Raw genomic sequence first — 24885 nt, forward strand, 5'->3', positions numbered from 1 at the left:
CTCTGGAACATTTACAAAGCTACAGTAGGCGGGATACATTGTTGACTGAAGGATTTTTTTTTTTTTCTTTAAGGGATTGGTCATTTAAATATACAGAAATACAATAATCTCACAGGTAAATGAATGGCAGCTTGGATTAGAAAAAGCACCAAAATATTTAATATACATCTGGCACAAATTCCACAAGAAGTCAGTAATGGACAAACCAATGCTTTGCTTATAAGAAAAGAAAAACCTCAGACCGCACTTAATGCTCTTCTTCCAAAAGGGACACGACAAAAACATTGCACTCAGGATTGCTATCAAGTAAAGACAACCTTCTTAGTACAGCCTACGTGCACTGTGCCTTCGATTGCACATTGTAGAAGATGCTGTTTCCATTCTGTTCCAGACAACAACGGTGAGCAAAATTTGATATAAGAAAAGTAATTGTAAAACTCCAAACCAAATGGGACTCAGTAGATGCATCATCTTGAACTTCTCCCACTTTTCCTCTAGATCACGGTTTCAAATTTGGCCACATCCCTTTAAAAAAAGATCCTACATGAAACAGAATTTACTCCAGCCATTTTCAAGCATTACATTTACACAGCACTTCTGTTACTGCTGTCTGAAGAGGAAGCACGGCTCTGCTCCACGACACACAATACATTCATCGTTTCCCAGAGCGAGAAAATTGGATCATACGTGGTTCTCTCTCGGGCAAGTCCAAAAAGGCAAAAACCACTCCCGACACGAAGAGTGGCAGATTTGATCCTACCCACCCTTGCTGGTTTGCTGAGGGACTGAGAGATCGATCAGCTAGTTGTATTCACATGCGATTCAACAAAAGCCGCAAGAAGGTGTGCTCTCATTATTTCCTTAATTAGAATTAGTTACTTCTCTGGGAGCAAACACACTATCAAAACGCACTCCTTCCATACAGGGTGACTTCAGGCTAAATTGGGGCCGAGATCCACAAGCAAGTGCTCCAAGAAATCCAGCTGCACCACCTAGCTCTCCCGGCTGACCCTTCTCCTCCACGCAGCCTGTCGAGGACTCGCGGTTGCTTCATGCCCTCAGGACCAGCCAGTACAAACCCCAGTAGCGCTGGGTCGGGGCCTAATCCTGCCAGTTGCATCCATGTCTCTTGGAAGTCAAGTTACTCAACAACCAACAGCACGAGGCCCTCCAACCACTCCTGCCAGCCCATCTCCTTTTTTAAAGACTGTTTCAAACTTAAGAAAGCAAGCGTATTTTTAAGATAACTATGTTTAGCGTGACTTAAAAAGTCACAACTTCAAAATATTAAGCACTATTCTGTGAAGGCCTCTAGCATTTAATACACACGGGAGTATAAAAACAGCAGCCAGCCTTCAGCTCCGCTGATCCTCTGTGCGGGTTTGCCGCCTCTGGTCACACGATCTCCCCTCTCACGGGCCCAGAGAAGAGCAACAGTCAGCAGTTGTAACTGCATAAAATGGCAACATTCAAGTAAACACACCGATTCAACAGCAGGCAACCTTTAGTCCAAATATAATTTACACGGGAAAAAGAAAACCCAAAACTTTACAGCAAGACCACTGGAGACGGATGGTTTTTTCCTGTCTGTGTGTGAAATGATACGTTATCCAGAAAGGGCTTATCTGAAGAGTGCAATTACGCAAAGAGAGAAGCTTTTTAAAAATAAAATAAAGTTCTATAACCTCCAGAACCTGTTGGATTTTAAAACCTAACTACAGAAAGACAGAGGATTGCAATAGTAGCAAGGAACCGCTGCAATTTCAGTGAGTTAAGGCAAGCTGTTAGCAGGACTAGTACGTGCATGCTTCTTTCACCCATCGGCTCACACGCTCCCCTGCTCTCTTGCAATATATGCCCGTACAGATAGCGCAGGAGGTCACACCCCAAACGCAGCCCTCCAACTGGAAGAGGAATCTTGTAGCAGCAGTTGCTACAGCACGGCATCTATGCGGGATGTGCAATGACAGCAACTGGGTTGTCGTTTTCTTTGGGGGAGGAAAGCAAGGGACGCAGATGTGTTGCATGAAAAAGAGACACCACCTAAGCGCGTTAATGAATACAACTGAGCACCGAAGCCACTCTGGCGGCTCCAATACACTCAAAACTCTCCAGCTTTGCTCAAGCGCAAGGGTTTTATCCTGAGCAAGATTCTGACCTCAGGGAGGAAAGGGATGCGCGCAGCCCTTACACTCTTGCAGCTCCCGTCTTTGCCAGGTGTTACGGGTCCAGCCCAAGGGAACAAAACGCAGTATTTTTCATCAAAAGAAAAATACGCTCATGGCACTGCATCAAGTGGGTTCCTAAAATTTTTCAAGGGCAAATGAAAAGGCTGATGGCTCCCTCTTGGGGAGTAGCTGCTCCATCTTCAATTTATTGTCAGGACAGGCATCCCGACCAGGGAAGAGGACATGTGATGATAAAAGCCCCTGAGCCACGTGCGCTGAAGCTCGGGTCGGTCACGCTATTGCACTCCAAAACTAGCACCCGGGAGGACCGCCACTTTTGTTTGCAGCTCGACTTGGCTCCCTTTCAAAGGGTCAATTGCATGCAGATTAAAAGCAGTATACCAAAAAGTATGGCAAATAGATAATACTTGGGTCAATTAAAAAAAAAATAGATTACTCATCCAGGCATAAAATCCTGGGAGCAAAGGAGGGTAACCTTAAACTATTCAAGTCTAAGAACAAGAGGTAGAGATACCTATGTACTTCATGGTGAAGGAGTTACAGCCTTCTGTCCTACAATCTCACGTATTTCACTTCAGTTGGCAACAGAAAACCAAAGATTCAATCTTCAATAGTCCAGAGAGAAAATTTTAACACTGGTGGGTTTGTTTGCACACAACAAAATTTAAGCAGACACTTGGCTTTCAATACTTATTTGAAAAAATAATTATGTTTTGCTGTATATTGAAACACTACCCTGAAGAATTCTGAGTTTCAGGTTAAGCATCTTCCTTTTTAATATGAAAGGCTAAATTCACATGCACACATTTGGAGCAGAGTGAGCTCAAGGGAAGAACTGGGTGCCCAATTTACCGAGGATCTTCTAAAAAAGGACCACGCTGCAGAACACAAGGCTGCAAGACCCAGAGACTCACAATGACTATCATTTTCCGAGGAATGGGAATGATGTAACCTCAGCCAACAAATTACATCACGACTGAGGTGGCTTTTAACTATGTGGTGTTTAACTTTGCTGGGTTTTTTTTGGAAAGAAGGCTTAGAACTGTAAGGAAGATACTTATGTTGACAGTGTCATGAAAATACTAAGGTCACTAGTCAGTGCATAGCCATGTCTGGGAACCACAGGTGACAGGCTGGGACCTGTCCTGGGATCCACGGGGTATTCGGGCTGTGACGGACACGCAAGGAGCGAAATCAAAGTCAGGCAGGCAAAGCTGCTGCTGCCCCCAGCACTCTGAACCCCCGGGAAGAGGGGCTGCATCTATTTGGAGCCAACCCCGAGGCACCCACTCGTCAGCAGAGCAGGGTGAACTCGTTTCATGCTCTTACGTGTGCTTGGCTGCAAAGCTATAGCGGTTCAGAGGCTGATTCACGAGCAGATCTGCCCTGCCAGCCTGGGGAAGCCAGCGCTCGCCCTGGGGCGGACCGAACTGCCACAGGCTTCAGCTATCTGATTTTGTGCCACCTGCCACACCTTCATTTATTATTCCTGTGGTTCTTTCATTATGATTGCACAGTATTAAAAAGCTATAATTTTCCAGATAGAATAGCACCAGCAGCAAGTAAACTCACAATTCAGCATTCAATTTCAACTGATTTCCTTGGTCATATTTTATGGCCAACTATGGGCAGAATCTTTCAAATCCTTACTTGAATCAATAAATAGTCTTTGACCTCAGAAACGCACCCACACAAGTAAAAATTAGCACAACTGAAGCTCCAGTTGATCTGGGAGCCAAATTTTAAAGGTGTTGCAAACTATAATATGGTGCAGGTGGTCAGTGTTTTATTACTCGGGAGTAAAGTTTACAGGAGTTTTATTTCTTTGCATATAAGGGAAGGCAATAAAATGCCACAGAGTGTGGATGTCAAGACCGGTTTTCCAGTATATTACTAAAACTATCTATATCGTTATCTATAGTTATTTAACCCAAGTTGCAGCAGATTCACTACATGTATCAAGTTTCCTAATGCATACTCTAATTAAAAAAAATAAATAAATAGTTGTAACGGTTTCAAGGATTCCAGCAGCATCACTGCTCACTACAGTCCTGTGCCCTACACAATAAAGATTTAAATTATATCAGAATGAAGAGTGAATGTATTTGGCCTGTTCCACAGATATTCACAGTTTAACCATTAAACAAGCATATTTTCAGAGGCTCCAATATTGTTAAAGACTTCTCAGAAACACGTACAAAACCCCACTCCCACACAGGTCCACCAGCATTACAGAGCACGGCCTCTTCTGGGTTAGCATCATAAAATCACCAGGCAATCCAAGGGAAGGTCTGATGCCCTCTCTCACTTTCAGCAAAGAGTTGCGCCTTCAGCTCCTGGTTCAGGAGTTTAAAACTGATACAGGTCTGGCTTGCATTCTGTAAATGGTAATTAAAAACCTGAAGTTAGGCTAAAAATACATGGTACTTCGCTAGCTAGATCATTTGCAAGTATTCTACCCAACCGGTGGAGTTGCTCCTGCTAGGCTGAAAGCAGCAGAACAAGAGCAAGGCTGTCCTCTCGTACTGAAAGCATGCGACTTAAGCCACTGAGAACTGCATGTCCTTGCCCCAACTGGAAATAAGATTTTTCCCTTCCTGTATATTCACCACCACTGCCTTTAAAAAGAAGCTGTATTACATTTGATGCACTACAACAGGCTAAGCCTTGATGTGCTGCAATTTGATTTCCTTACTGCAATCCCCATTCAGACCACAAGATAAACACCTTCCTTAAAGAGCTCTATCCCTCGTCCTTCAGAGCTGCTGCAGTTTGACGTGTAAATCAGTAGCAGCCACTGCCACGACTTTGTGTGCACGTGCATGTGCTGGCTATCCATTTGAATAGTTACGTTTTCACACTCTGGACATTTTAAATTCCCTTTAGGAAAAAAAAAATGAAGTGAGGAACAAATAGTTTAACAGCTGAATGAGTGAGTAGTCTCAAACTTATAAATACAGTCTTCATTTACTATCAAATCAGGTCTCCATTTGGAACTTTTGCTAACAAAGTAGCCTCTGTTGGGGAATTTTTTTTCCTTCTTTAAAATAACAGCACTGGCAAAAGCCTCACCATAAATTCAGTTATACCAGCACAAGTGCTTTGGCCTGCTTTGCTCACCAAATGAGAATAAGGTTTTGCTGCCAAACAGTGCTTGTGCCATGGTAGCCTGGAGGGTTACAGTAGCAAGGACAAAGCTTTGGGTGTATTTCCCTATAAAACAGCAAGTCCAGGGCTCCCCCCCTGCAAAGAGACAGGCTCAGCTGCATCCGGAACAACTACATTTGTTTTCCACAGCTTAACACGTCTCCCAGCAAGAGCCTGCAGACGCAGCATGGACCAAACTCTCCTTTTATTAGATGAAAGGGATGCTATCTGTGGCTTGTGGGCTTGTTTTTAAACAGTTTTCAATACCCACGTTTTGTTAGTGATTTATGATCTCAGAGCCAAGCTATTGCATAGGCTGCACACCAGCGAAGCCAGTGACAGAATTCAGGCAGATCCTCCTCCTCTCTCTGCTCACCCCCCTGGGGCCCAGCAGATGTGCAAAGCATGCCATCCTGGATCCAGTGACAAGCTCGCCACTTAACATCTGTTTCCCTTTAGCTTTAAAACCCTTATATCACAAAAGCCATTAGATGCTATGGATGACTGTCCAGGTTGTTTTTGGTTTGTTCTGCTTTTTTAATCGAAGCCGTTTTATGATCCTGAAATGCAGCTCTGAAAATAAAAGGTGTGTAATGGAAGTTTATCAAATTCATTAAGCCAGTACTTAGCTCTATAGAAAGCCTTGGCAATCATCCCTTTTACCAAAAGGTGTAAAAAAGTTGACATACTAAAATTAAAAAAGGTAGCATCAATAACCAAAAAAGTTTCAACCAGTGTTAATAAAACTCCCTTTAAGTCACAACAGTTTCAACAGGCAAATAGTCCCAATACAGGCATTGTAAAATAATAAATTGACTCCTATTGAAATATTATCAAATCAGTCTAAAAATGACTCATCTACACTGTTGTCATTAAGAACACATTAAGAATTCACTTTGTCATCAGATGCCGATATTGTTGCTCCAGAAAGTGTGGAGTATTAACTGCGATTTAGCAATTAAACATAGGTTTTAAAAAATCGGTTTGTCAATATTAATGCAAAAGATAGTTCCTTACATGGAAGTACTGTGCTTGCCAGACAAGTAAGATAATACTTTAGGTATAAATCAAACAAATTAAAGCAGAATTATACCACAGTTTTCCTTGAAGACTTAGGGTTTGTGTGTTGCTTCTGTCAATGTTTAGCAAACTTAAGAAGCAGAACCTTTGGTTCTTTTAGTCAAGTAAAAATATTCTCATGTTACCACAAAAATACAACTTCCAGAGAAAATGGAAGTCCATCAAGAAGTCCACTTTCAATAAAACTGAGGTAGCACTGCTCTTTTATTACGTGATGGGTAAGAGATTTAGATACAAATCGTCATCTACCACTCAGTTGACTGACAGGTACAGTAATTTTATAAAACAATCCCAACATTTAGTTTGAAACTCCAAAAAAAGGAATGATCTGGACTCATTCACTAGGAGTTAGCTTAAAATGGGAATTAGCCATATTACAAAAAGCTGTTGCTTATGTTGTTTAGAGCCTTATTACCGGGGGATTAATGCATTTATAGTTAACAGTTAACACTGCTGTTCATCTTGGTATAAAACCTTAAAATTATTACAGCCTAAAATTTCAACAATGTAAACAGCACTACACACAGTACAGACCTGCCCTGACAGATGTAGTCTGAAAAACTTAATCTGGCACTGTATAATTTAGCAATGTTAATTTAACCTAACTAAAAAGATCTACATTGTGCAAGAAGTATCAGACTGACTTATACTAATCTGAAGTCTTAAAAAAAAAAAAAAAACAAACCAAAAATGCTTAACTTGTAGCCAGGGTCAAATATTTCAGGGCAAGAGTAAAAGGAATAACCAAAATTAAGAAAGTGCCTAAAACATGATACAGCATTTTAGAGCCCTTTCAAAGACAAGGCAGAAAAAGGTGTAAAGTAGAAAAATCTGGAGTCTCGGTAATTTCCAGAAACATCCAGAGTTTACATTTTATGAAGGGCAACAGGTTGCTTTCATCACTGCTGCTTCGACGCCGCTAAGTCTGTTCCTCCGCACACAGGCCCTCTGTGTCCGAAGACGTAATACATTTGGTTTCCTCTTCCTTTTTCCTTCGCTCCATTTCCCACTCCACAAAGGTATCGAAGAGACTCGGCCAGGCCTCGTCCTCGCTGTAGTTGCTAAGGTCCGGTCCAATCACCTGAGTAAAATTTAGAAACATGTTCCACGTGTCCCGGGAGATTCCCTTGATTCCTGAGGGGTTCTCAATTAGGAAGTGTAACCACTGGTCCAAAATGGGGGGCTTGTTTTGGGTGAAGACTAATTTCCAAAGGGCAATGGCTATTTCCCGATGTAGCGACCTCTGTCCTTCTTCAGAGTCCAGGCCGAACTGGAAGGTGAAACGATAGAGATCCTTGAATTTATCTTCCTGCTTGGCTTCGTTTAAGAGGCTGGGGAACCTTGCACAAATGCCATCAATGCTGTCCGCGTTTATTGCTTTGCAGCCTTCAAAAAACTCCTTCCTATTAAGCAAGAGAACAGAAATTAGATCAAGCGCTTCCCACCGACCTCACCTGCTGAACACTGCCCATCTCCATTCAGCTAGGCCAACTCAGAAGAGGGTTATCTGGACAAGACAAGGTGTGCTCTCAGCCCAGGTGGCACAAAAATCTTGACAGTGGGAGCTGTTGGAAGGGGAGACGTTTCCAAGAAATTTCTCATGGCTTGGGGAACCACAGACACCACTCAGATCTGCTGGGGCACTGTTAGCATTCGAAAGTGATTCTGCTGTCTAGCTTTCTGACTACGATAATACCACATCCAGTGCCTTTCACAATAAAAAGTGAATAAAATTTACCACAGAAGAAATGCCAAATGTTTGAAAACACCACATTTATAGACTGAAGTGCCATATATAAATCAGCTTGATTCAATATTGCCCATGCCTAAATGCCCATGCTATGGGCAAGCTGTTCTCAAGGGACAGAGCAGTTCACTGGTGGCTTTCCTGTGGTTTTTGGTTGCTCTTCCAGCCTGCAAAATAAAAAGGGTGCCAGCGGCGACAGTCAGCAAGGCACCTGCCAAGAGAGTGGAAGAGAGCACATCATCACACAACACAGGCTACAATGCAATGTATAAACACTGCTCGAAGCACCAGGCCTATACTAATTAGCCTACTAATAATCTGGCCCAGTGGGTAGATGGTTAGCTCTGATTTCTCTAATGCTCGTGAGCAAGTGTTATAACCAGCCAATATTAACCAAAGCCAGCAGGCTCTGACGCAGGGCAGGCTGGAGGGAAGACAGGAGATGGGGCAGTGCTCAGGAGAACGGAAGACTGCATTGCTTTCTTTGACAGAAGTCGTCGATCAGCACCCGTATCACGGAGCGTGCCGTTTAACAAAGGTAACCTCTCGCCACTAGATTTGCCCTCTCTCCAAGAAAATCAAAACAATGTTAATAAAACTCATGGTGGTTGTGCAGAATCACAGACACTACTTGCGATTCCTTCACAATGTTAGCAAACACCTGCGCCGTCAGCCTCTAGTAAGTCCACGTTTGCATTCCAGAGTAACTCATCCATTTGACACGCACCCACATCCACAAAGACTCTGAGGATGCTGGAAAAGCTGTGTTCAGGCTCAGAACACCAAAGTAATTTTGAAAGTTAGAAGCTGAGTAAAAATAGGTAGCGTTACTCAAACCAATCTGGATAGACTATTCATTCTCTCTCAGCCAGTCCCTGTAGGAAGTCTTTACTTGCTCTTACCTGGACATTGATAATCAAGTTGAGGGGGCTGTTGTAGTTTTGGGTTTGTTGGTTTTTGTGTTTTGTTTTGTTTTTTTTCCCCTGGTAAGTTTTAGTCTTTCTGTCGTTTCCTGTAGCATCACATATGCTATAAGCCTGCTGACTGACCCCCTTGTCCAGGAGGACAGACAGTACTTTAAATAACAAATGACTTGTCAGCCTGTATGAAACAGCTACCAGTGTCAAAAACCTTGCATTTCCGTCTCTCTCCGTGCTTTAACAGGATTACGCTTGGAAAAAGACATTAAGTGTAACACTGGTTGGGCAGGAACAATTCTTAGGAAGCAGTCTGTCATTCTTTCACAGAACGATAACAGAGTTGGTAGCAATTACAAAGGAATCTCACATTACTTTAAAGCAAAAATTAATTTCAGTGTCCAATCTCATCACCAAGATAATGCTGGATACAGTAAAACTTCTGTTGGTAAATCAAGAATAAATGAATGTCTACAGAATCTCACTACACTGTTCATCATTAGCAGCATAATGCCCAAAACCACATTTTCGGTTCTGAAATCCACTGTGAGGGGAAGGGCAAAAGAGGACAACATAAAGCTTACCTTCTGCGGTAGTAGGAATTAATTTGATCAAAATGCAAGTGTTAGAAGAAATAAGTAAGTGAAGCTAATGAGGCTGTCTCTCCAACATACAAATGACAGGATATACTTTAACATATGAAAATAATTACAAGTTCTACAAGAACTAACCTTGTAAATTTGCACATGGTAGCAGCCTGGAATTTCCAAGCCAAAACTAGCACTTTAAATTCAGTGGGATCAACACAGAGGTCATTGCAAAATCGTTCCATTCCTTCTTCCAGTATGGCATCTTCCCGTTCATCCTTATACCTCCTAAATAACTCCCCGATCCTTTGGAGCGAAGATTCTTCTGTGCTGGAAACAGAGTCTTTCTTTGTATCTCCAGAAAACGTTGGAGGCTGACTAGACTCTACAGCAGCGTCCGTTTTCTTTGTCCCATTCACAAGTATATCTCCTGAAGACTTCCCACAAGCTGAACCATGGTCGTCTTTGTGGACTGCACTTCTCTTACTATGCGACTTGCTGCCGGATTCCCTTTCCCCATTTTTGCTGCCAAGGGTAGAAGAAGGATTCTTGCACTTCGTGACACACTGGCCCATGATGTTGCAAGCCCAGCTTCTAGAGCAGTCCCCTTGCCGTCGGACACCCTCGCAGCTGCTCTTCAACACATCTCACCATGCCATTAGCGGCAGTCAACTAACCTGAAAAACAGTTTCAGAGTCAAATTGCTGTTTCTCCACAAAGAATATTGTAAGCATTAAATGTGGGATAACATTTGGCAGTAAGAGACCGACTTCAGGATATTTAAGTTTTGCGTACTGAAAAGGAGTAGTGTACAGAAGGTTGGCATATGCCATAAATTTCAGGCAATTTCAAGCTGTTTTACCTAGAAATCAATGCAGCTCACTCAGTGGCTGCAGTACACTAACAGGTCCTAATAAAGGAAATTCCTAAAATTCTTACTGTAACATAGGTTACAAAGAGGTTGATTCATGTACAGGCTTCATCAAGACAGACTACTCTAACCCAGAAATATTTTAAAGGAAACGGTTTTTAAAAGTATACCCATATTTTATACACAGAATATAAACAAAGCGGGGGGGGATGGGGACACTGATGGGACAACCTGGCAGAGGCTTAAGTAGTAGATTTAGACTGTACCTTCAGCAAATGGGCAAAAGGGTTTTTTTCAGGGGGGGTGGGGTTTTTTTTGGGGGGAGGGAGTTGTGTTTTTTTTTTTTTTTAACAGAGTTTGGAATCTAGATTTTTGTTCTTAAAACATACACAGAGCGTGTTTGCAGAAAGGAGGCAACACTCACTTTTCATGCAAGACGGTGTTTAGGAATTATTCATTGTTTCAAGTGGGCTCCTCTCTTCAGGTAACGAGACAGGGAGAGGGGGCCTTTTTAATGAAACTTTTTCAGACACACAGACAGACAAGAAGTAGTAATTCCAGTTCATTTAAAAAAAAAATCAAAATTAAAATGCCAAAATTATTTCATCATACTCTGTTTTTATAAATCACAATGTTAAAGCCTTGCATATTTGGAAAAGATATTTTACCCACAGAAAAGGTTTCTTAAATTTTCCCTATTAAAACCAAACTAACCCTCTGACACTATCCTATCAGCATGCAGCCATGCCGTGGGCAGTCTATTTCTCAGAAACATCAACTCCAAGAAAGCAATTGCTTATCATATTCCTCCTTTACCCACTTATTTGCATTTCATCTCCACTGTCAATTAGGCAAAAGCCTCAAACATAAAAATTGGGTTTGCCTTGTCTTTGTTTACTGCTTCCAGGTTACAGAATTAGAACAAGAAATAAAAGAGACAAAAACTAAAAATGAAATAAAATAGATGTCATGTCAGTTTTTCTGTATTCTTTCTTGGATAGAGCTCTTCTGAAACCGAACCCCTGTTTTAAGCTGCAAACCAGCTTGGAAGAGCAGCACCAAGTGCAGATGAATTCTCCAGATATTAGGATTACAAACGTAAATCTTCTCTCAGCCATTATACCTGTTTTGGCAAAACAGCATGTATGCATTTTCACGAGCAAAAAAAGTATTTTTGCCTGTACAACTACAACAGCCAAGATGCTGGTTTCAACTATCTGGCTTCCCTTCCCCTCCCCAATCCCTTTTCTTAAGCCCATAACCCACAAACAGAACTAACAAAAACCTATTTTTAAGCAGCAGAAGGAACAAACAGCTGGTACATCCTTGCATCAAAATGCTTTAAAGATGAACTTTGCAGCATCATTTTATAGGCAAGTTCATTTTAATGTATTCAAGAATAATTTCTTATTCATTTGTATTTTAAAGGATTCATTAAAAATATGCATTTCCACAAAAGCAACCCAAAAGACAATTTCACTGGTCCTTAGTACTTCACAGCTCGTTGTGAATTGCAGAGTACAGCCTGGCCCTGGTTGCTGTGCTGCCATGCGTCTGAGCAACATCGTCTTCTCTAGTCTACACCAGTCATTTTTTCATTACACCAAAACAAACAGGATATTATTAGGCAGTGTAAATTACTGCTTAGTGATTAACTCCCAGATACCAGCCTTCCTTTTCCCCCCCCTTAAATTCATCAGAATTCAAATGCTCAATCTACACTAATTCTTGTTTACCCATCAGTTTCTCAAAGGCAGCTAGCACTACTTTGGCTAAGTTTTTCTGTAGAGAGAAGCACGCAAGTAAAGGAACAGAATAAAAAAAAATCCTGAGTAAAAACTAGTATTGGAGTTTAAAGTAGAGTTTAGCTAGTTTATAAAACTTACTGCTCAAACACATAACAGCAATTATTAGCTGTTGGGGATTTGGAACAGCTTTTCCCTATGGGCAGGTTAAAGAATACCTGTCTATTAGTGAATGGTACTTTCCTCTGAAGTAGCTGGTAGTAGTCAAATCACATGCAGCATAATGGCCAGAGATGAATCCAATTCACTTTAGGAACCCCAATTTAAAGTTTGTTTTTTTTTTTTAAGAAAAAAAAAAGACAGTTTGCAAGACTAACTTACATCCTCTGTCCATAAATTTTCCTAACGGAAGTGATTCATGCTGTCATGCTTCCTAAGCAATGGCTTGTATTAACAATGATAACAATCTAATAGTCAAGTCTACAAAGTGACATCACCAGTATGATGAAACAGACGGGGTTTATTGTCATTTGCTGTCATGAAAAGACAGTATCACGATACATAGAGGGAAGGTCAGCCAGCATTATTAAACACCTGTATGTAGGGAAGTGTCCCAGCAGCTGTTTCCAAAAACCACTGGAGAGCACAGTAACCTTAACCCATAGAGCGCAAGTTAGCCACGTCCCCCGCAGCGTACCCCTCTCACAAACACGTTTTCGGTACTCCAACCTACTTGCCTGCCAAGGAGCTGACTGCTGCTCCCAAACAGCCACTGCCCGGGCTCTGCTAACACTGCTCTTCCCTGCAGTAATGGATTTCTTCCTTCCTCCTCCCCGCCGAGGAGGTTTTCAGAGCACAATCCTACTCGTTATGAACAAACACTAGAAGATACTGAAGTACAGTTGCTGCAATTCCTCACTTTTCTACTACTTGAAACTTGATGCCACGTGCCAGATACTTTGAAGCATTCTACCCCAAAAATAGCAAAACCAGCTTGGGGAAAAGAAAACAGTCAGACTGCATCCGCTGGCAGTTTATGCATGTATCTGGTTTTGTAAGAGAAGTCTTTTGGCGCTCCATCAGTTACCCTTTTATAAAATGCCTTCACTGAGCTGGATCCACTTCACTTACTAGTCACCTCCGCTTCCTACATGACTCAGGTTTCAAGGCATGAAAGGAACAAGAGCCTCGGAAGGAGATAGAAACAAGTGGGAGAACTCGGCCCTTTTGTTAAGGAAGGCTGGAGAGAGGATCCAGTTGCAGCATCAGGAGCTGCACTGAACTCGGTGTTCAAGGAGCATGAAAAAGCACTCCCAGGAAAGCGAACAGAGCTACTCAGTTAACTGTGGAGCAAAGCAAATGTCACGTCTAGGTCATGCCAATTACAGCTAAGTGAGGACAAGGACGTGCAGAGATATTTCTCCCAGCTGGATTGGGAACTACAAGTATAAAGTTCTCACAGAGCCAAAGGTTATACTGGATTGGTGGCAAAGCACCAATTCCCAAAAGGATCGGTTCCCAGGAGCAAAATCATTGTAACAGCGTTGTACAACCTAACAGTGAGACACAAAGGCAGCACTGACCACTAGTTTTGCCATTCTACTAAAAAAGATCAAAATCCAGGGCTAAGGTTGGAATGTACTCAGCGCTACAGGATGCGGTAGTCCCAAAGAAGTTCGATTACTCAGACAAGTATTGAGCAATAACCTACAGTAAACATGAATCACCAAGATGCCCATGAGGCCATCTTCCACACAATAGGAACTGCAAAGCAGAGACCAACAATGATGTTCTCTGCTCCTTTCTAGAAGGGAGTAAGCAACTGGAACCACAGGAAGACTTGTGCTGGTGAATACAGCCAGTTAAAGGAAAGCCACCCTCTAAGAACAAAGGATGTGTAGAACCATATTGCCCAATATATTAAATGGAAAACCTGAATAAGATTGGAAAGACCTTGCTAATGCTTGGTGCGGTGTTTTGTTTTGAGGGGTTTTTTTTTAGGTTTTTTTGGTGGTTTTGTTTGGGTTTGTTTTGGTTGGTTTTGTTTGTTTGTTTGTTTGTTTTTTAAAGTGCTGTAAAGAAATCAGTTTTTCTTCATTTTCAAGTGACCAGATCACACGTAACCCCAAGATTTGAAGGGAGCAAAACAACAAAGTGACTCAGTAATAATTCTCTGTCATACAAGCACACCATGGCACAATTGAAAACAGCAGCACTGAAGTGGGGGAGAGCTGGCAGGAGGAGAGAAGATGCAAAGGAGATATTTAAGTAACCCTGTATTTTTCTTTAATGACCGACATTATTGTAATAACAGAAATTATTGGACATGTCCAGAGAATAACAAAACACAGCCAAGCATTATGCCGTTTAATAAAGAATTGCATCAGAAGGTGTTTACAATAAGTTTCAAAATGCAGAAAGTATCAAGAGAGAAGAGGAAAAAACCCTCCATTCAAGAACACCTCAAAGACAAATTTAGGAAATCTCACAACAAAAGGGGACACAGCTCAGCCAACCATTAAATCCCTTCCCAAGTAGCAGTTCACTAGCTAAGGCAAAGACAACATTGCTAGAGCTTAACTAAGTCTCAACCCAGCCTCAACTTTTCACAAACACTTGAGCATAGTTTGTAAGAATTGTACAGAATTTCACTATGCATTATCTACCTTTTAGTGGACAGGGATACATGACTTCTAAAATAGCTGAGTAGGGAACAGCATTACGGGTGGCCTGTCTTTTTCCAGCTCTGAACAGATACAGACAGCTTTCCATTGGGAGGCTTGAGAGGATCATTGCAACTGCTGAACCAGAAGCAATCACTGCTCTGACAGTTGATGCTGGGCAAGTGATCTTGTAAGCAAACATCTAATACTTACATAGTTTCAGCTACACGGGGAATCATTCCACTAGCTGCACAGCCTTCTTCAGGCTCCCTGGGTTCCACATGGAACGCTGCAAGACAAAAGACCACACAAATCTTTACATTTACAAGAGGCTATGAAAACCATAAAATGCACTAAATCGCTCAGAAGCGACTATACATTTAATAAAACCCCTCATAGCCAAAACCCATTTGGTGAAAGAGTCATTTTATAAAACTATTTCACTTTTTGACTTATAAAGTAGCATTAACACCATTACCTCCGCATTGTCATGTAAAGCATAGATCAGGTACTGAACACAACAGACAAGTTCAAATGTTTGTTAGGAGTAAACACACACTTCCGGATACTTTTATGGCTTTCAGCATGGGAGAGTTAATTCCTCATTTCATGCACTCAGAGCAAAACAGAGGACATGCTACCATTGTCAATGCATGTTAGCTAAGCGGCTGTTTAATCTGTGAATGCCAGACAGCTGCTACCTAGCAAAGCATAATTTGGGTCTAGAAAGTAATTCTCTTTTTTCATTCTCTAGCACATTCTTTTCCATGTTTGTTTTCCCATGTTCTGTTGAGCTGTCTCAACTTCACGTCTCTTAAATTCCCAGCTCTGCTATATAACTACAAAGGTCTGAAGATAAGATGACAGACAAAGGTATGCCTGGTTTGTGCAGCAAGAGCTACAACTGCAGCATCTAGTCAACATCTCTGTTTGTATCTGATCTACAAAAAAAAAAAAAACAAACAACCAAGAAAGCTCTGGGCAAATCTCCTCTGCTCTACCATACTAACAGAAACACTAAAACTTCTTGTTTTTACAGCTCTTAGTACATCTAGGGAGCAGACAGGTGATCAAAAGCTGCCTTTCTGCATACTTACTTTTTACATGAGACCTACTTCTTAGGAAACAAGTGGGAACATTAGCTTGTTCAGTGCTTTCTTCAGTAGAAAGTGGGGAATGGATGTGAAAGACAACCATGAAACCAGTTCTTATTGCACATGCCAATCTCCTCATAAGTTTAATTTTTCCCCAAACTTGAGTCCTATACCTGGATTAGACCAAATTTGACTGACAAATAAAGCCTAGTTCAGATCAAAGCTTTCAAAAAAGCTTTTAAAAGCCCAGGGAAACAGGCATCCAAAATGCTTCAAAACCCCTACAAACTGTGGAGTGGCACTTTCACCCATAATACACACACAGAGCAAAAACTCCACTCCACTGAACCATTTCTAGGCATTTACTTTTGAGATGGATAGTCCAAAAAGCCTACTTCACTCTAGATTTATATCCTCCGCTTCCCAACCTCATCTTCTACACAAACAACCACCCTTTTGCCCCACCGCCCCGACAGCCTCCCAGCTCTTTTAGCATACATTCCTGCTGAAAGGGCCACCCCGTGCAGGTGCACGGCCACCAGCCAGCCTAAATGTGTACGGGAACAGAGGATTTCCTGCCTCTTTTGTGGTGGAACTACTAGCTTGGATTTCTTTCTATTTGACCATAGCATCCCATGAATTTCAAGAATTTAAAAAAAACATAACATCTGGCACTTCTATGTTAATTTCTTTTGGCCCCCTGCAACTAAATAATTCCTTTTATAAATCATCTGGGGAAGAAAGAAGAGCCAGGAGGGACACAGAGCACCGTGCAGCCTAATTCCCCCAAGAGGAATAGAGGAGAGGCAACATCTTAAACGTCGCATTTTAAAAAACCATTGTCATGGCAACTTTATGCAACAAACTAACTACTTTTCAAACAGATTCGTATTCCTTTGGAAGAAATCTATGATCCACCAAATCTACATTTCCAGTTGACTACAGCACATACTGGAAGCAAACACTTAGTTCAAGTTCAAAAGAACCTGAATCTGATGGAGTTCAGCCCTACCCAGCAAAAGCCAAACTTTTTCAGGTTGTTTGAAGTAGTTTCCACATTGGCAGACCTGTACACACACAATGCTGGGAGCCAGAAGCCAGAAATTTTAACATCTGTTAGAACCACCAGCTACAATTCTTCCCCCACTCTTACTAATTTTATCCTACTAATTTGCCCATTTCACCTTTTTTTAATTTTTAATGTAGTAGCAAGTATACACTTCTGTGACAACACAATTATGGAATATGGAATAAAAAGTCAGTATGAGTTAGCAGTTAAAAAAACAAGCCCTTCAAGTCTGTATTTAAAGGCTACCATAGCACAGCAATGCGTTGTGGCTGAGTTCATCCTAAATCACACAAGGTGGTTGTGGCGGGGGGGGAAAGAAGCATCAACACTTTCGTGCCACAGGTTTTAATTCAGTCCTTGGGTCAGGGTTCCAAGGCAGAGCCATATGCTATGATCACCAAGCATCCCCCCTTGCTGGCGCGGGAGGAGCGTCACGCTGCAGTAACTCAGAAAGCAGCCTGCATCGCTCGTTAGCAATCCCACTCAGCAGTCCACTAGGAAAATAAGTAAATAAGCAAGTGGCATGCACCCTCAGGATTATGGAGACTTTTGTTTTGCTCACCTGCCTCTTTTTGCACCTGTGTCTGACTCCCCCCTGTGACTTTGGCTCTCCTGAGCACTGGTGCACGGAGGATCACACTGCAGAACACTGCAGTGCCAAAGCTGCTGTTGCCCTCGACACTTGTCCTCAGCAGCTTTTCCAGGGGTAAGAGCTGATAGTGTTCTCACAAAAGGCAACTTTCTTTGCTTTTCTGTGGGGAATCAGTGAAGAATTAGCAATATCATTTCCCTCTTCAGCAGGCAGAAATTGAGAGGATCAACTCTGCATGGGGAAGATTCTACTGCGTGCAGTGAAGAGTTTTATACTCCAGCATCAAAGCACTTGGTGCGTAAGTGTTCAAGCATGAACGAAGCTTCGGTCAGCAAAGCCATCACGTTATGGAAACTGCTTATTTCAAGTCATAACCTGCAATGAAACTTTCTCAGCAAAAGCACTCTGACTCCAGCACAATGGACACATTATGGGCTTTCATTAGCCCAGAAGAGACCTCACCACATCCCTAACCAAGCGCTGTGCTAGCACCGGTCTGTCAGAGAGATCTGCTCCGCACCTCTGCCGCAGAAATACATTTATGCAAAGTTACTTACGAGGAAGTCTAAAAGCAGGAAAGTCCTGCTGCAATTAGTTAAAATTAATTATTAGTTTGTCAGGCTTCCTGCAGTTCAAGCACCTTTCAATGAACTACAGCCAGGTTATGATTTTGGGTGCATAGAGATGGGAACTTTGTCAATCTGTTCCAAATCAGGATAACAAACTATTTCTGATTAATTGTGCTTTGAGCTTTGGAAACAAACCGGATTTAGAAATGTGATCAAACTGGGTAAGTTTGTCTCTACAGAACACACCCGTATCAGAGGAGAAGCTAGTTATACAGACGCACGAAAAGGGACCATGCAGAGCTTTGGCTGCCACTTAGCAGAAGGCTACATGGCAGTCAATGGGAAAACCAAGTCACGGAACACGTATGTTGGAAGCCTGAGTACTTTCTCAAATGAGATGTGGACTTCTTTGAGAAAGACCATACCAGAAAGGCTTAACTAGTTTGGAAGGGAACAGAGGGGCAGGTACAGAAATAACTAAAAAAAAATGCGAGTAAAAATACATTCAGAAACTGCTTCATCATGTCTACAGTCCATAACGCTGGGCCAGCTCTCAGTACCAAGAACCGGAGCTATCACCAAACCTCTTCCTAGAAAAAAAACACACAGTTGCCAGGAAGCAGGCAAAAAACTTTTTAACAAAAAACTGCACCTCGACCTGGTGTGCTTTCACTTCAAGTCCAGGGCTGGGATGTCAAGGGAGATTTTTCCATTCAAGATTCTGGGCAGAAGAAACATGCTTTCTGCACCTACTAAGAGCACCCTACTAAGACACAGGGCATGACACCACATTTCATGTTCAAACTCCAACAAGTAGCCTTAAGAAAAAATGGAATAGATGTTTCGGATCTGTAGTTCACTGTGTGCAGCTAATTATAAAAGGTTAGCTTAAGAAAAAATTGATAATAATGTAAAAAACGATAGGGAAAAGAGCACCTTACCCTTTTTGTCATGGAACACACATTCCTTAAGCAGCTTTTTCAGCAGACACACATGCATCATCCTCAAATCCCTCCCTTTCGTTTACACTCTCTAACCACACAATACCTTACTGATTATTTCTCATTGTTTTTCCACTTGGCCCTATTAAAAAGTTTTAAATCCTTTCCTAATATACACTTCATCCTACTTTATTAGGTGGGTGGAATGATTTGTTAGGTTTATTGTATTTCACAGAGCAAACCCTAGTCCAGTTAGCTAAATAGCATATAATCTTAGAAGGGTGCCTTCAGGTGCTTCTGTAACATAAATAAATTAATGAACTAACTCAAGCAGCAGCAGTACTTGTTTTGAGAAGTCTGTTTAGGCTATGAGCAAGACAACAGGCAGAGGGGAAATCAAGACAGCCAAACGACGTGGCTGTTCAAGATCACGCCATCAGTTTTCAGTAAAGCTGAAACCAGAACCCCAACCAGATTCCATCTGATTCCCTACCTCGTACATACTTAGACATGAACAAACTTGTTTATTTCACGGCACGCAACTCAAACCCTGGATGAGTTTGAATCTACCACCTTCAAAAAACAAAGATTCGGCCACTGAGCAATTAATCTCCATCCATTTAAAAACTATTAGTCTTCCCCCTCTCCCCTGAGCTCCTTGTCAAAGGCCATACAACTCTCAAGGTCCAGCACTTACAAAAAAGCAAATCATCATCTAATGCAGGTTTGTGGGTTTTTTCCCCTTTAATGTGCAAGGGTTGTAAGAGAATAATCCTTCAGTATTTTTCCAGGGTACACTGTAACTTTTGCACAGCATGATAGACCTTTAGCACCTCAGTATGTATTATGAATAATTAAAGCAGCACATGCCAGGGGAAGAGCTACTCTGTGCTCAGACACAACCAGTTCACATCTCTACAGTAAAACTGAAGATTATGGGACCAGCAGAAACCATGACCCTCAGATATTTGACACAGATGCATCCCGCTGTAAGCATCTGAAAGTAGCTGTGTTGCAAATATTTACCTTACTCTGTCTCAGTCAATTCCGTAAATTAATCTACGGAAAACTGCAACTACCCTGTAGCCAAACCAGAATAACTTTGAAAAACCACCTTGGTCTACAATCTGCTCTGCAATGGAAAAAACACATCTACTTTTAAACTGAGCTAAGTGTGCACAGATTTTCTTTTGCACTGAGTTCAGCTAGCAGACTTCACCTTGAAGTGGCCGAGGCACCTTCATCCATTACGTTCAGCTGAATGTAATTCAGGTAGATATCAAGTGATTCCTGTAATAATAAGATATGCTTTAAACTAATTGTAAAAAGTGAATAACTTTATATTTCTTACTGCTCTGAACAATGAAGAAAACACACCAATCACAGAAAAAAAGGAAGTCCTTCCAGGAGCTCTGGTTAACAGCATCCCATCTCCAGCACAAAGCAGCTGTGAGAACGGTGACCCATACAGCTGCCTAACAGGGCAGCGAAGGGACAAGTCTAAAGACAAGAGCCAGACCACCTCACAAGATCACTTCTGGCAGCAGATGCTCATAAAGAGTTTACAGAAGGCCCGCTAGCCATCTCGGCAAGTGTAACATAGTTTACAGGCTGCCAGCCAAGAGAATCACTCATTTCATGCAGTTGTGTAGGAACTTCATTACCAGCTGACCACGTAAATACTGGAACTATATTTAAGTTATGTACAAAGATTTGTTCTAAGCGAAAGGACTGACATCTGAAAGTGCTTTAAGAGCATATGCTTGGATTTTTAAACTGACTGCAGTTTTTAAAGCAGAAAACACACAAAGCCACCCGCAGAGACCCTAGTTCTCGCTACTGATTTGAGTCCTGACTTCCCTATTACAGTGACTGACACTAACACTTCACACTGTACGAAGGATGCTGCAGTATTTAGATGTTAACTGTATCAACAGCTTCAAAGGAGCTCCTTTGAGTACTTGAACTTAGGTCATCAGTTGTAACAAAGAATAGCAGCTCTCCTTAAGAAATCTGGTGGCAGCTTCAACCAACACACACATTTTGTTAGTAAGTTTTCACATATCCTCGATTTCACTTGATGTCCCGTGTCTCACAAGAGAGGTAAGGTGTGTAGGTATCTATCCTGTGCTTCACCAGACATGATCACTAACTCCAAGCACAGGTAACTGTGCTGGAAGCTGGTATACATCAGACCTTTGGCACTTCCAGACCACCCATTTATGTGTTGATCCAGAGTACTCGAGGCTTTCAGTACAGACTAATTTGCAATGAAAATATTGAACAGTCAGCATATGACCAAAATCAAGTTCTAGGACATTTGTGTTTATGAGTCTATTACTAAGCTACACACGCCTCCCATAATCATAGGCATTAAGATGCTTTTTCTCCCTCCCTTTCAATTTTAAAACAAAAGGATTAGACTGACTGCATTAGACGTTTCAAAGTTGCAGAAGAAAAAGTTGTATTACACTAAAAAATTTCAGAGTAAGAACTGAAAACTGCCACTTTCTGCTACTACGTGGATGCAAAAATAAGACTGGTATTTTTCAGGAGCACATAATCCTTTTGATTTTAAAAAAATACTAAATAGGAGAAGTGAGACAACAAGTAACTATGACTGTCATACTGTCTTTGGCAGTCTGACTTTCTGGGAATAACAAACTGTGACAGGAGGTCAGTAACAGCATTCTCACATTTTGCTAAGTAAGTTTTGTCTTTCACAAAACAGATGTCGCAGACAGAACAGCATTTATAACTATTCTTTCTGAGACACCAGAAGATTATACTAGCTCATTCTCTTTACTGGAATGCTGTCTCGCCACCTATGCTTTTGTTGGTTTCTCTACAGTATTCTGACTTCTGCGACAGAGTTCTTTAATACTTACAGCTAAGTAGTCCCCTAACCACCACTCTTTGACTAGCAAAACATCGCAATTAAATAACCTTTACCTAAAATCCAGATTTTCTGCTTCCTTCAAGATGCAGATCATTGGACTGGAGAGCTGCCCCCCCCCAAGACACATGGATAAAATGGAGACATAACGAGTCTAAATGGGTTAGTTCCCCGATTATCTTTTAGGCAAGAAGCTTTGATTCACTTTCTCTTCCCCTCTTTGCTCTGTTCTGGTTAATGCTGAGATCAGAATGTAAAAGCATGACCAAACTGTCACACCAAAGCCACATGCGACAAGGAGAACCTCCTTATATCACCATAAAGAATACTGGCATTTGTGCAAGGCAAAGCAGAGCTCCCCTTCCGATTGCCAACCACCATCGCCCCGGGGCTCTCAGACTTGCTCACCGACAGCCGATAGCTGAGCATTTCCACAAAACCTTCTCATGAAAGGGTGAAGTCAAGGTACAAGTGAACGATGGGAGCACATCTGCAAGTCTTGGCTTTTCTGATCACTCCCTGGGAAGGCTTCAAGCCAGATCTGTAATTACCTGACTCAAACTAGAGTCAAAAGAAGGGGCGGGGGGGGGGGCGGGGGGGGCGGGGAGAAAGATAGCTGACTGTTTCAAAAGACACACTTGAGACAACTGACTGCATAGAAGACACCGAGAAAATTAGCACAGTTTACTCGTGTCATATGTTTACAGAGGGTAAATTGCAGGTGGCTCTTTACCAGAAAGCAACATTTGCCTGCAACATTTGCCATGAAATTACCATTGTTTCAAGTCAAGTTACTATGTCATTACTGCTGAATAACTTAGAGTCAAGTATACAATTAATCCATGTCACCAATGCAGACAACCTGCAAAACATTACAGCCATTTAATCTAGTATTTTTAAAAGGAGGAAGGGGGAAGAGACAAAAGAAATTATTAGACTTCCAGTAACCAGAAGACAAAGCTTATTAGTCAGAGGCAAGTAGAGGAAAGGAAGCCAGCGAGATAAGATGCAGACCCCTAGGGAGAAGCAGCCAGAGAGAAGGAGTCCAGTCAGGGCATTCTGATGAAGGCTATTAGGGGGGTTCCCTCTTATCTTCTTGTGGATACCAAGTCCCTCAAGTGTTTACAGATTGTTCTTTCAGTCTCCAAGAATTCTGGCTACCAATCTTCAGCTCCTTCTTTATTTTAAAGAACGAGGATGAAAGAAAGGACTGTTTTTCTAACATCCCATGCCTTTATTTTTACAGTCTCTTCTTACTCAGAGCAGAGTTTTCCTGTTACATTCACTACTACAGACCCATGTGCCTCATGGAACAATAACATTGTTTTTGCACTTTGCAAGTTCTTACCAACTGCCAAAACCCCACCACCATGTATTTTATAGTGCTCCAAGGCTCTAAATTAAATTTATCAACACTTCCCCAGCACCAATAAAGAAAACTGAGTGCGGAGCAGTACTGGGGGACTCACACTCCTGCCGACTTGCAGCTGTGCATCTTTTTATATCCAAACCACCTCTCCATCCTTTTCTGCCGTGAGGAAATGCAAGTTGAAGAGAGTCATGTCTATCCCCCATTCTTCCACCCCCTTTCCATCTACTTTATATTCCCCTGCCCCAATACACATACACACAACATATAGGATTTTTTTTCCTGTTCCTTAAGCTTAACCAAAGAAAGCAGCAGAACCAAGCCTCTTCCTCATCCACACACAAATTTTCAGAACAAGTCCCTTTGTCTTAGAAGTCTGTCAAACTCTCTGGCAGCCCCTCCTGCTCAATATATACTTCTTTAACCAATTTCAATGACGGTCTTCCAAAAGAGCTGTTCTTAGTTTTCTCTCAAAGCCACCCCTTCAGTTCATCTGATCACCTTTTTTTAATACAATTCACACTAAATGCAAGCAAGATGTAATTATGAATGAATTTCCAAGATCAACAAACTATAAGAACTACTGACACAAATCAGTTAGAATTTGCTATGAACATGACAATGTTCAACTCCAAAATAAAGCAAGAAACTGCGCAGAGAAGGCACCTAACCCAGCCTTAAAGATCCAGGAACTGATTACAGCTCATATTGCAGGCTATCAGTGTCAAGATAAAAGCAATTTCAAAAGCATCACATTGAGCAGCCAAGTAGTATCAAGAGTGTAAGTTCCCCCATTAACAGTTTTGTGAAATTTTTTAAGGATTATAATCATTCATGCCTGCATATAACTTGCTATTAGGAAATAATCAGAATTTTAGAAATCATTACAAGAGCTGATACTTGCAGTAAGTTTGTAAAGCCAGTTGTACTTTGCAAATCTGAACTAATTCAACACAGATCACCTGCTCTTCTTTTTCTGCTGATGTGCAGAAAATCTTTCCTTTAGACTGCCTGCTGCCTTTCATGTCAAGGGCTACGAAGGTTTTTCCACAGACCACTAACACACACACCTGTGTGGGAAGATTTTACAGACAAACTACAGAACTGACAAGAACGTGCAGTCAGATCTCTCTAGTTTCACATGCACTCTTAACCGAGGGACTATGTTTCCTTTTCTGAGGATCATCTTTTACCAGGGAAATACGCAGCAGGGTTCAGAAGCCCTCAAGAAACACCAGTACTCAGACATTCTCTCTTCCCTTTGCTAGCCCAAATAAAACACTAACACCATAGTTACACATTAACTGTTTAACAAAGAGGCTCTTAAACAGATAATAAGAACGTGTTTAGAAGAGATGTCTTTTGATCAACTGCTCTCCCAAAAAAAGACAGACCATGCAGCACAACTG

The 24885-nt window shown here is 41.7% G+C and overlaps 1 protein-coding gene across 9 annotated transcripts in view; it reads right to left on the minus strand.

The window, feature by feature from the left end:
• Positions 1-34: 34 nt before the first annotated feature.
• DCUN1D3 (defective in cullin neddylation 1 domain containing 3) overlaps positions 35-24885 on the minus strand; it is a 26267-nt gene continuing 1416 nt past the window's right edge. For 2 of the 9 annotated variants that reach the window (XM_087732079.1, XM_087732081.1), the window contains 4 exons: positions 15160-15235; positions 10963-11058; positions 9812-10344; positions 5138-7819 (listed from right to left, as the gene is read on the minus strand). In XM_087732079.1, the coding sequence (XP_087588205.1) occupies positions 7336-7819; positions 9812-10242 (915 nt within the window). In that variant the 5' untranslated portion in view covers positions 10243-10344; positions 10963-11058; positions 15160-15235 and the 3' untranslated portion in view covers positions 5138-7335. Of the gene's footprint in view, positions 4568-5137; positions 7820-9811; positions 10345-10962; positions 11059-15159; positions 15236-17671; positions 17862-20430; positions 20502-24885 lie in introns of those variants that run through there. The other 7 variants (XM_087732073.1, XM_087732075.1, XM_087732080.1 and 4 more) reach the window with 5 other exon arrangements.

The sequence above is a fragment of the Nipponia nippon genome, unplaced genomic scaffold, assembly GCF_047370975.1.
Source record: "Nipponia nippon isolate SJK-2023a ecotype South Korea unplaced genomic scaffold, ASM4737097v1 scaffold_5, whole genome shotgun sequence".
NCBI classification, from domain to species: domain Eukaryota; kingdom Metazoa; phylum Chordata; class Aves; order Pelecaniformes; family Threskiornithidae; genus Nipponia; species Nipponia nippon.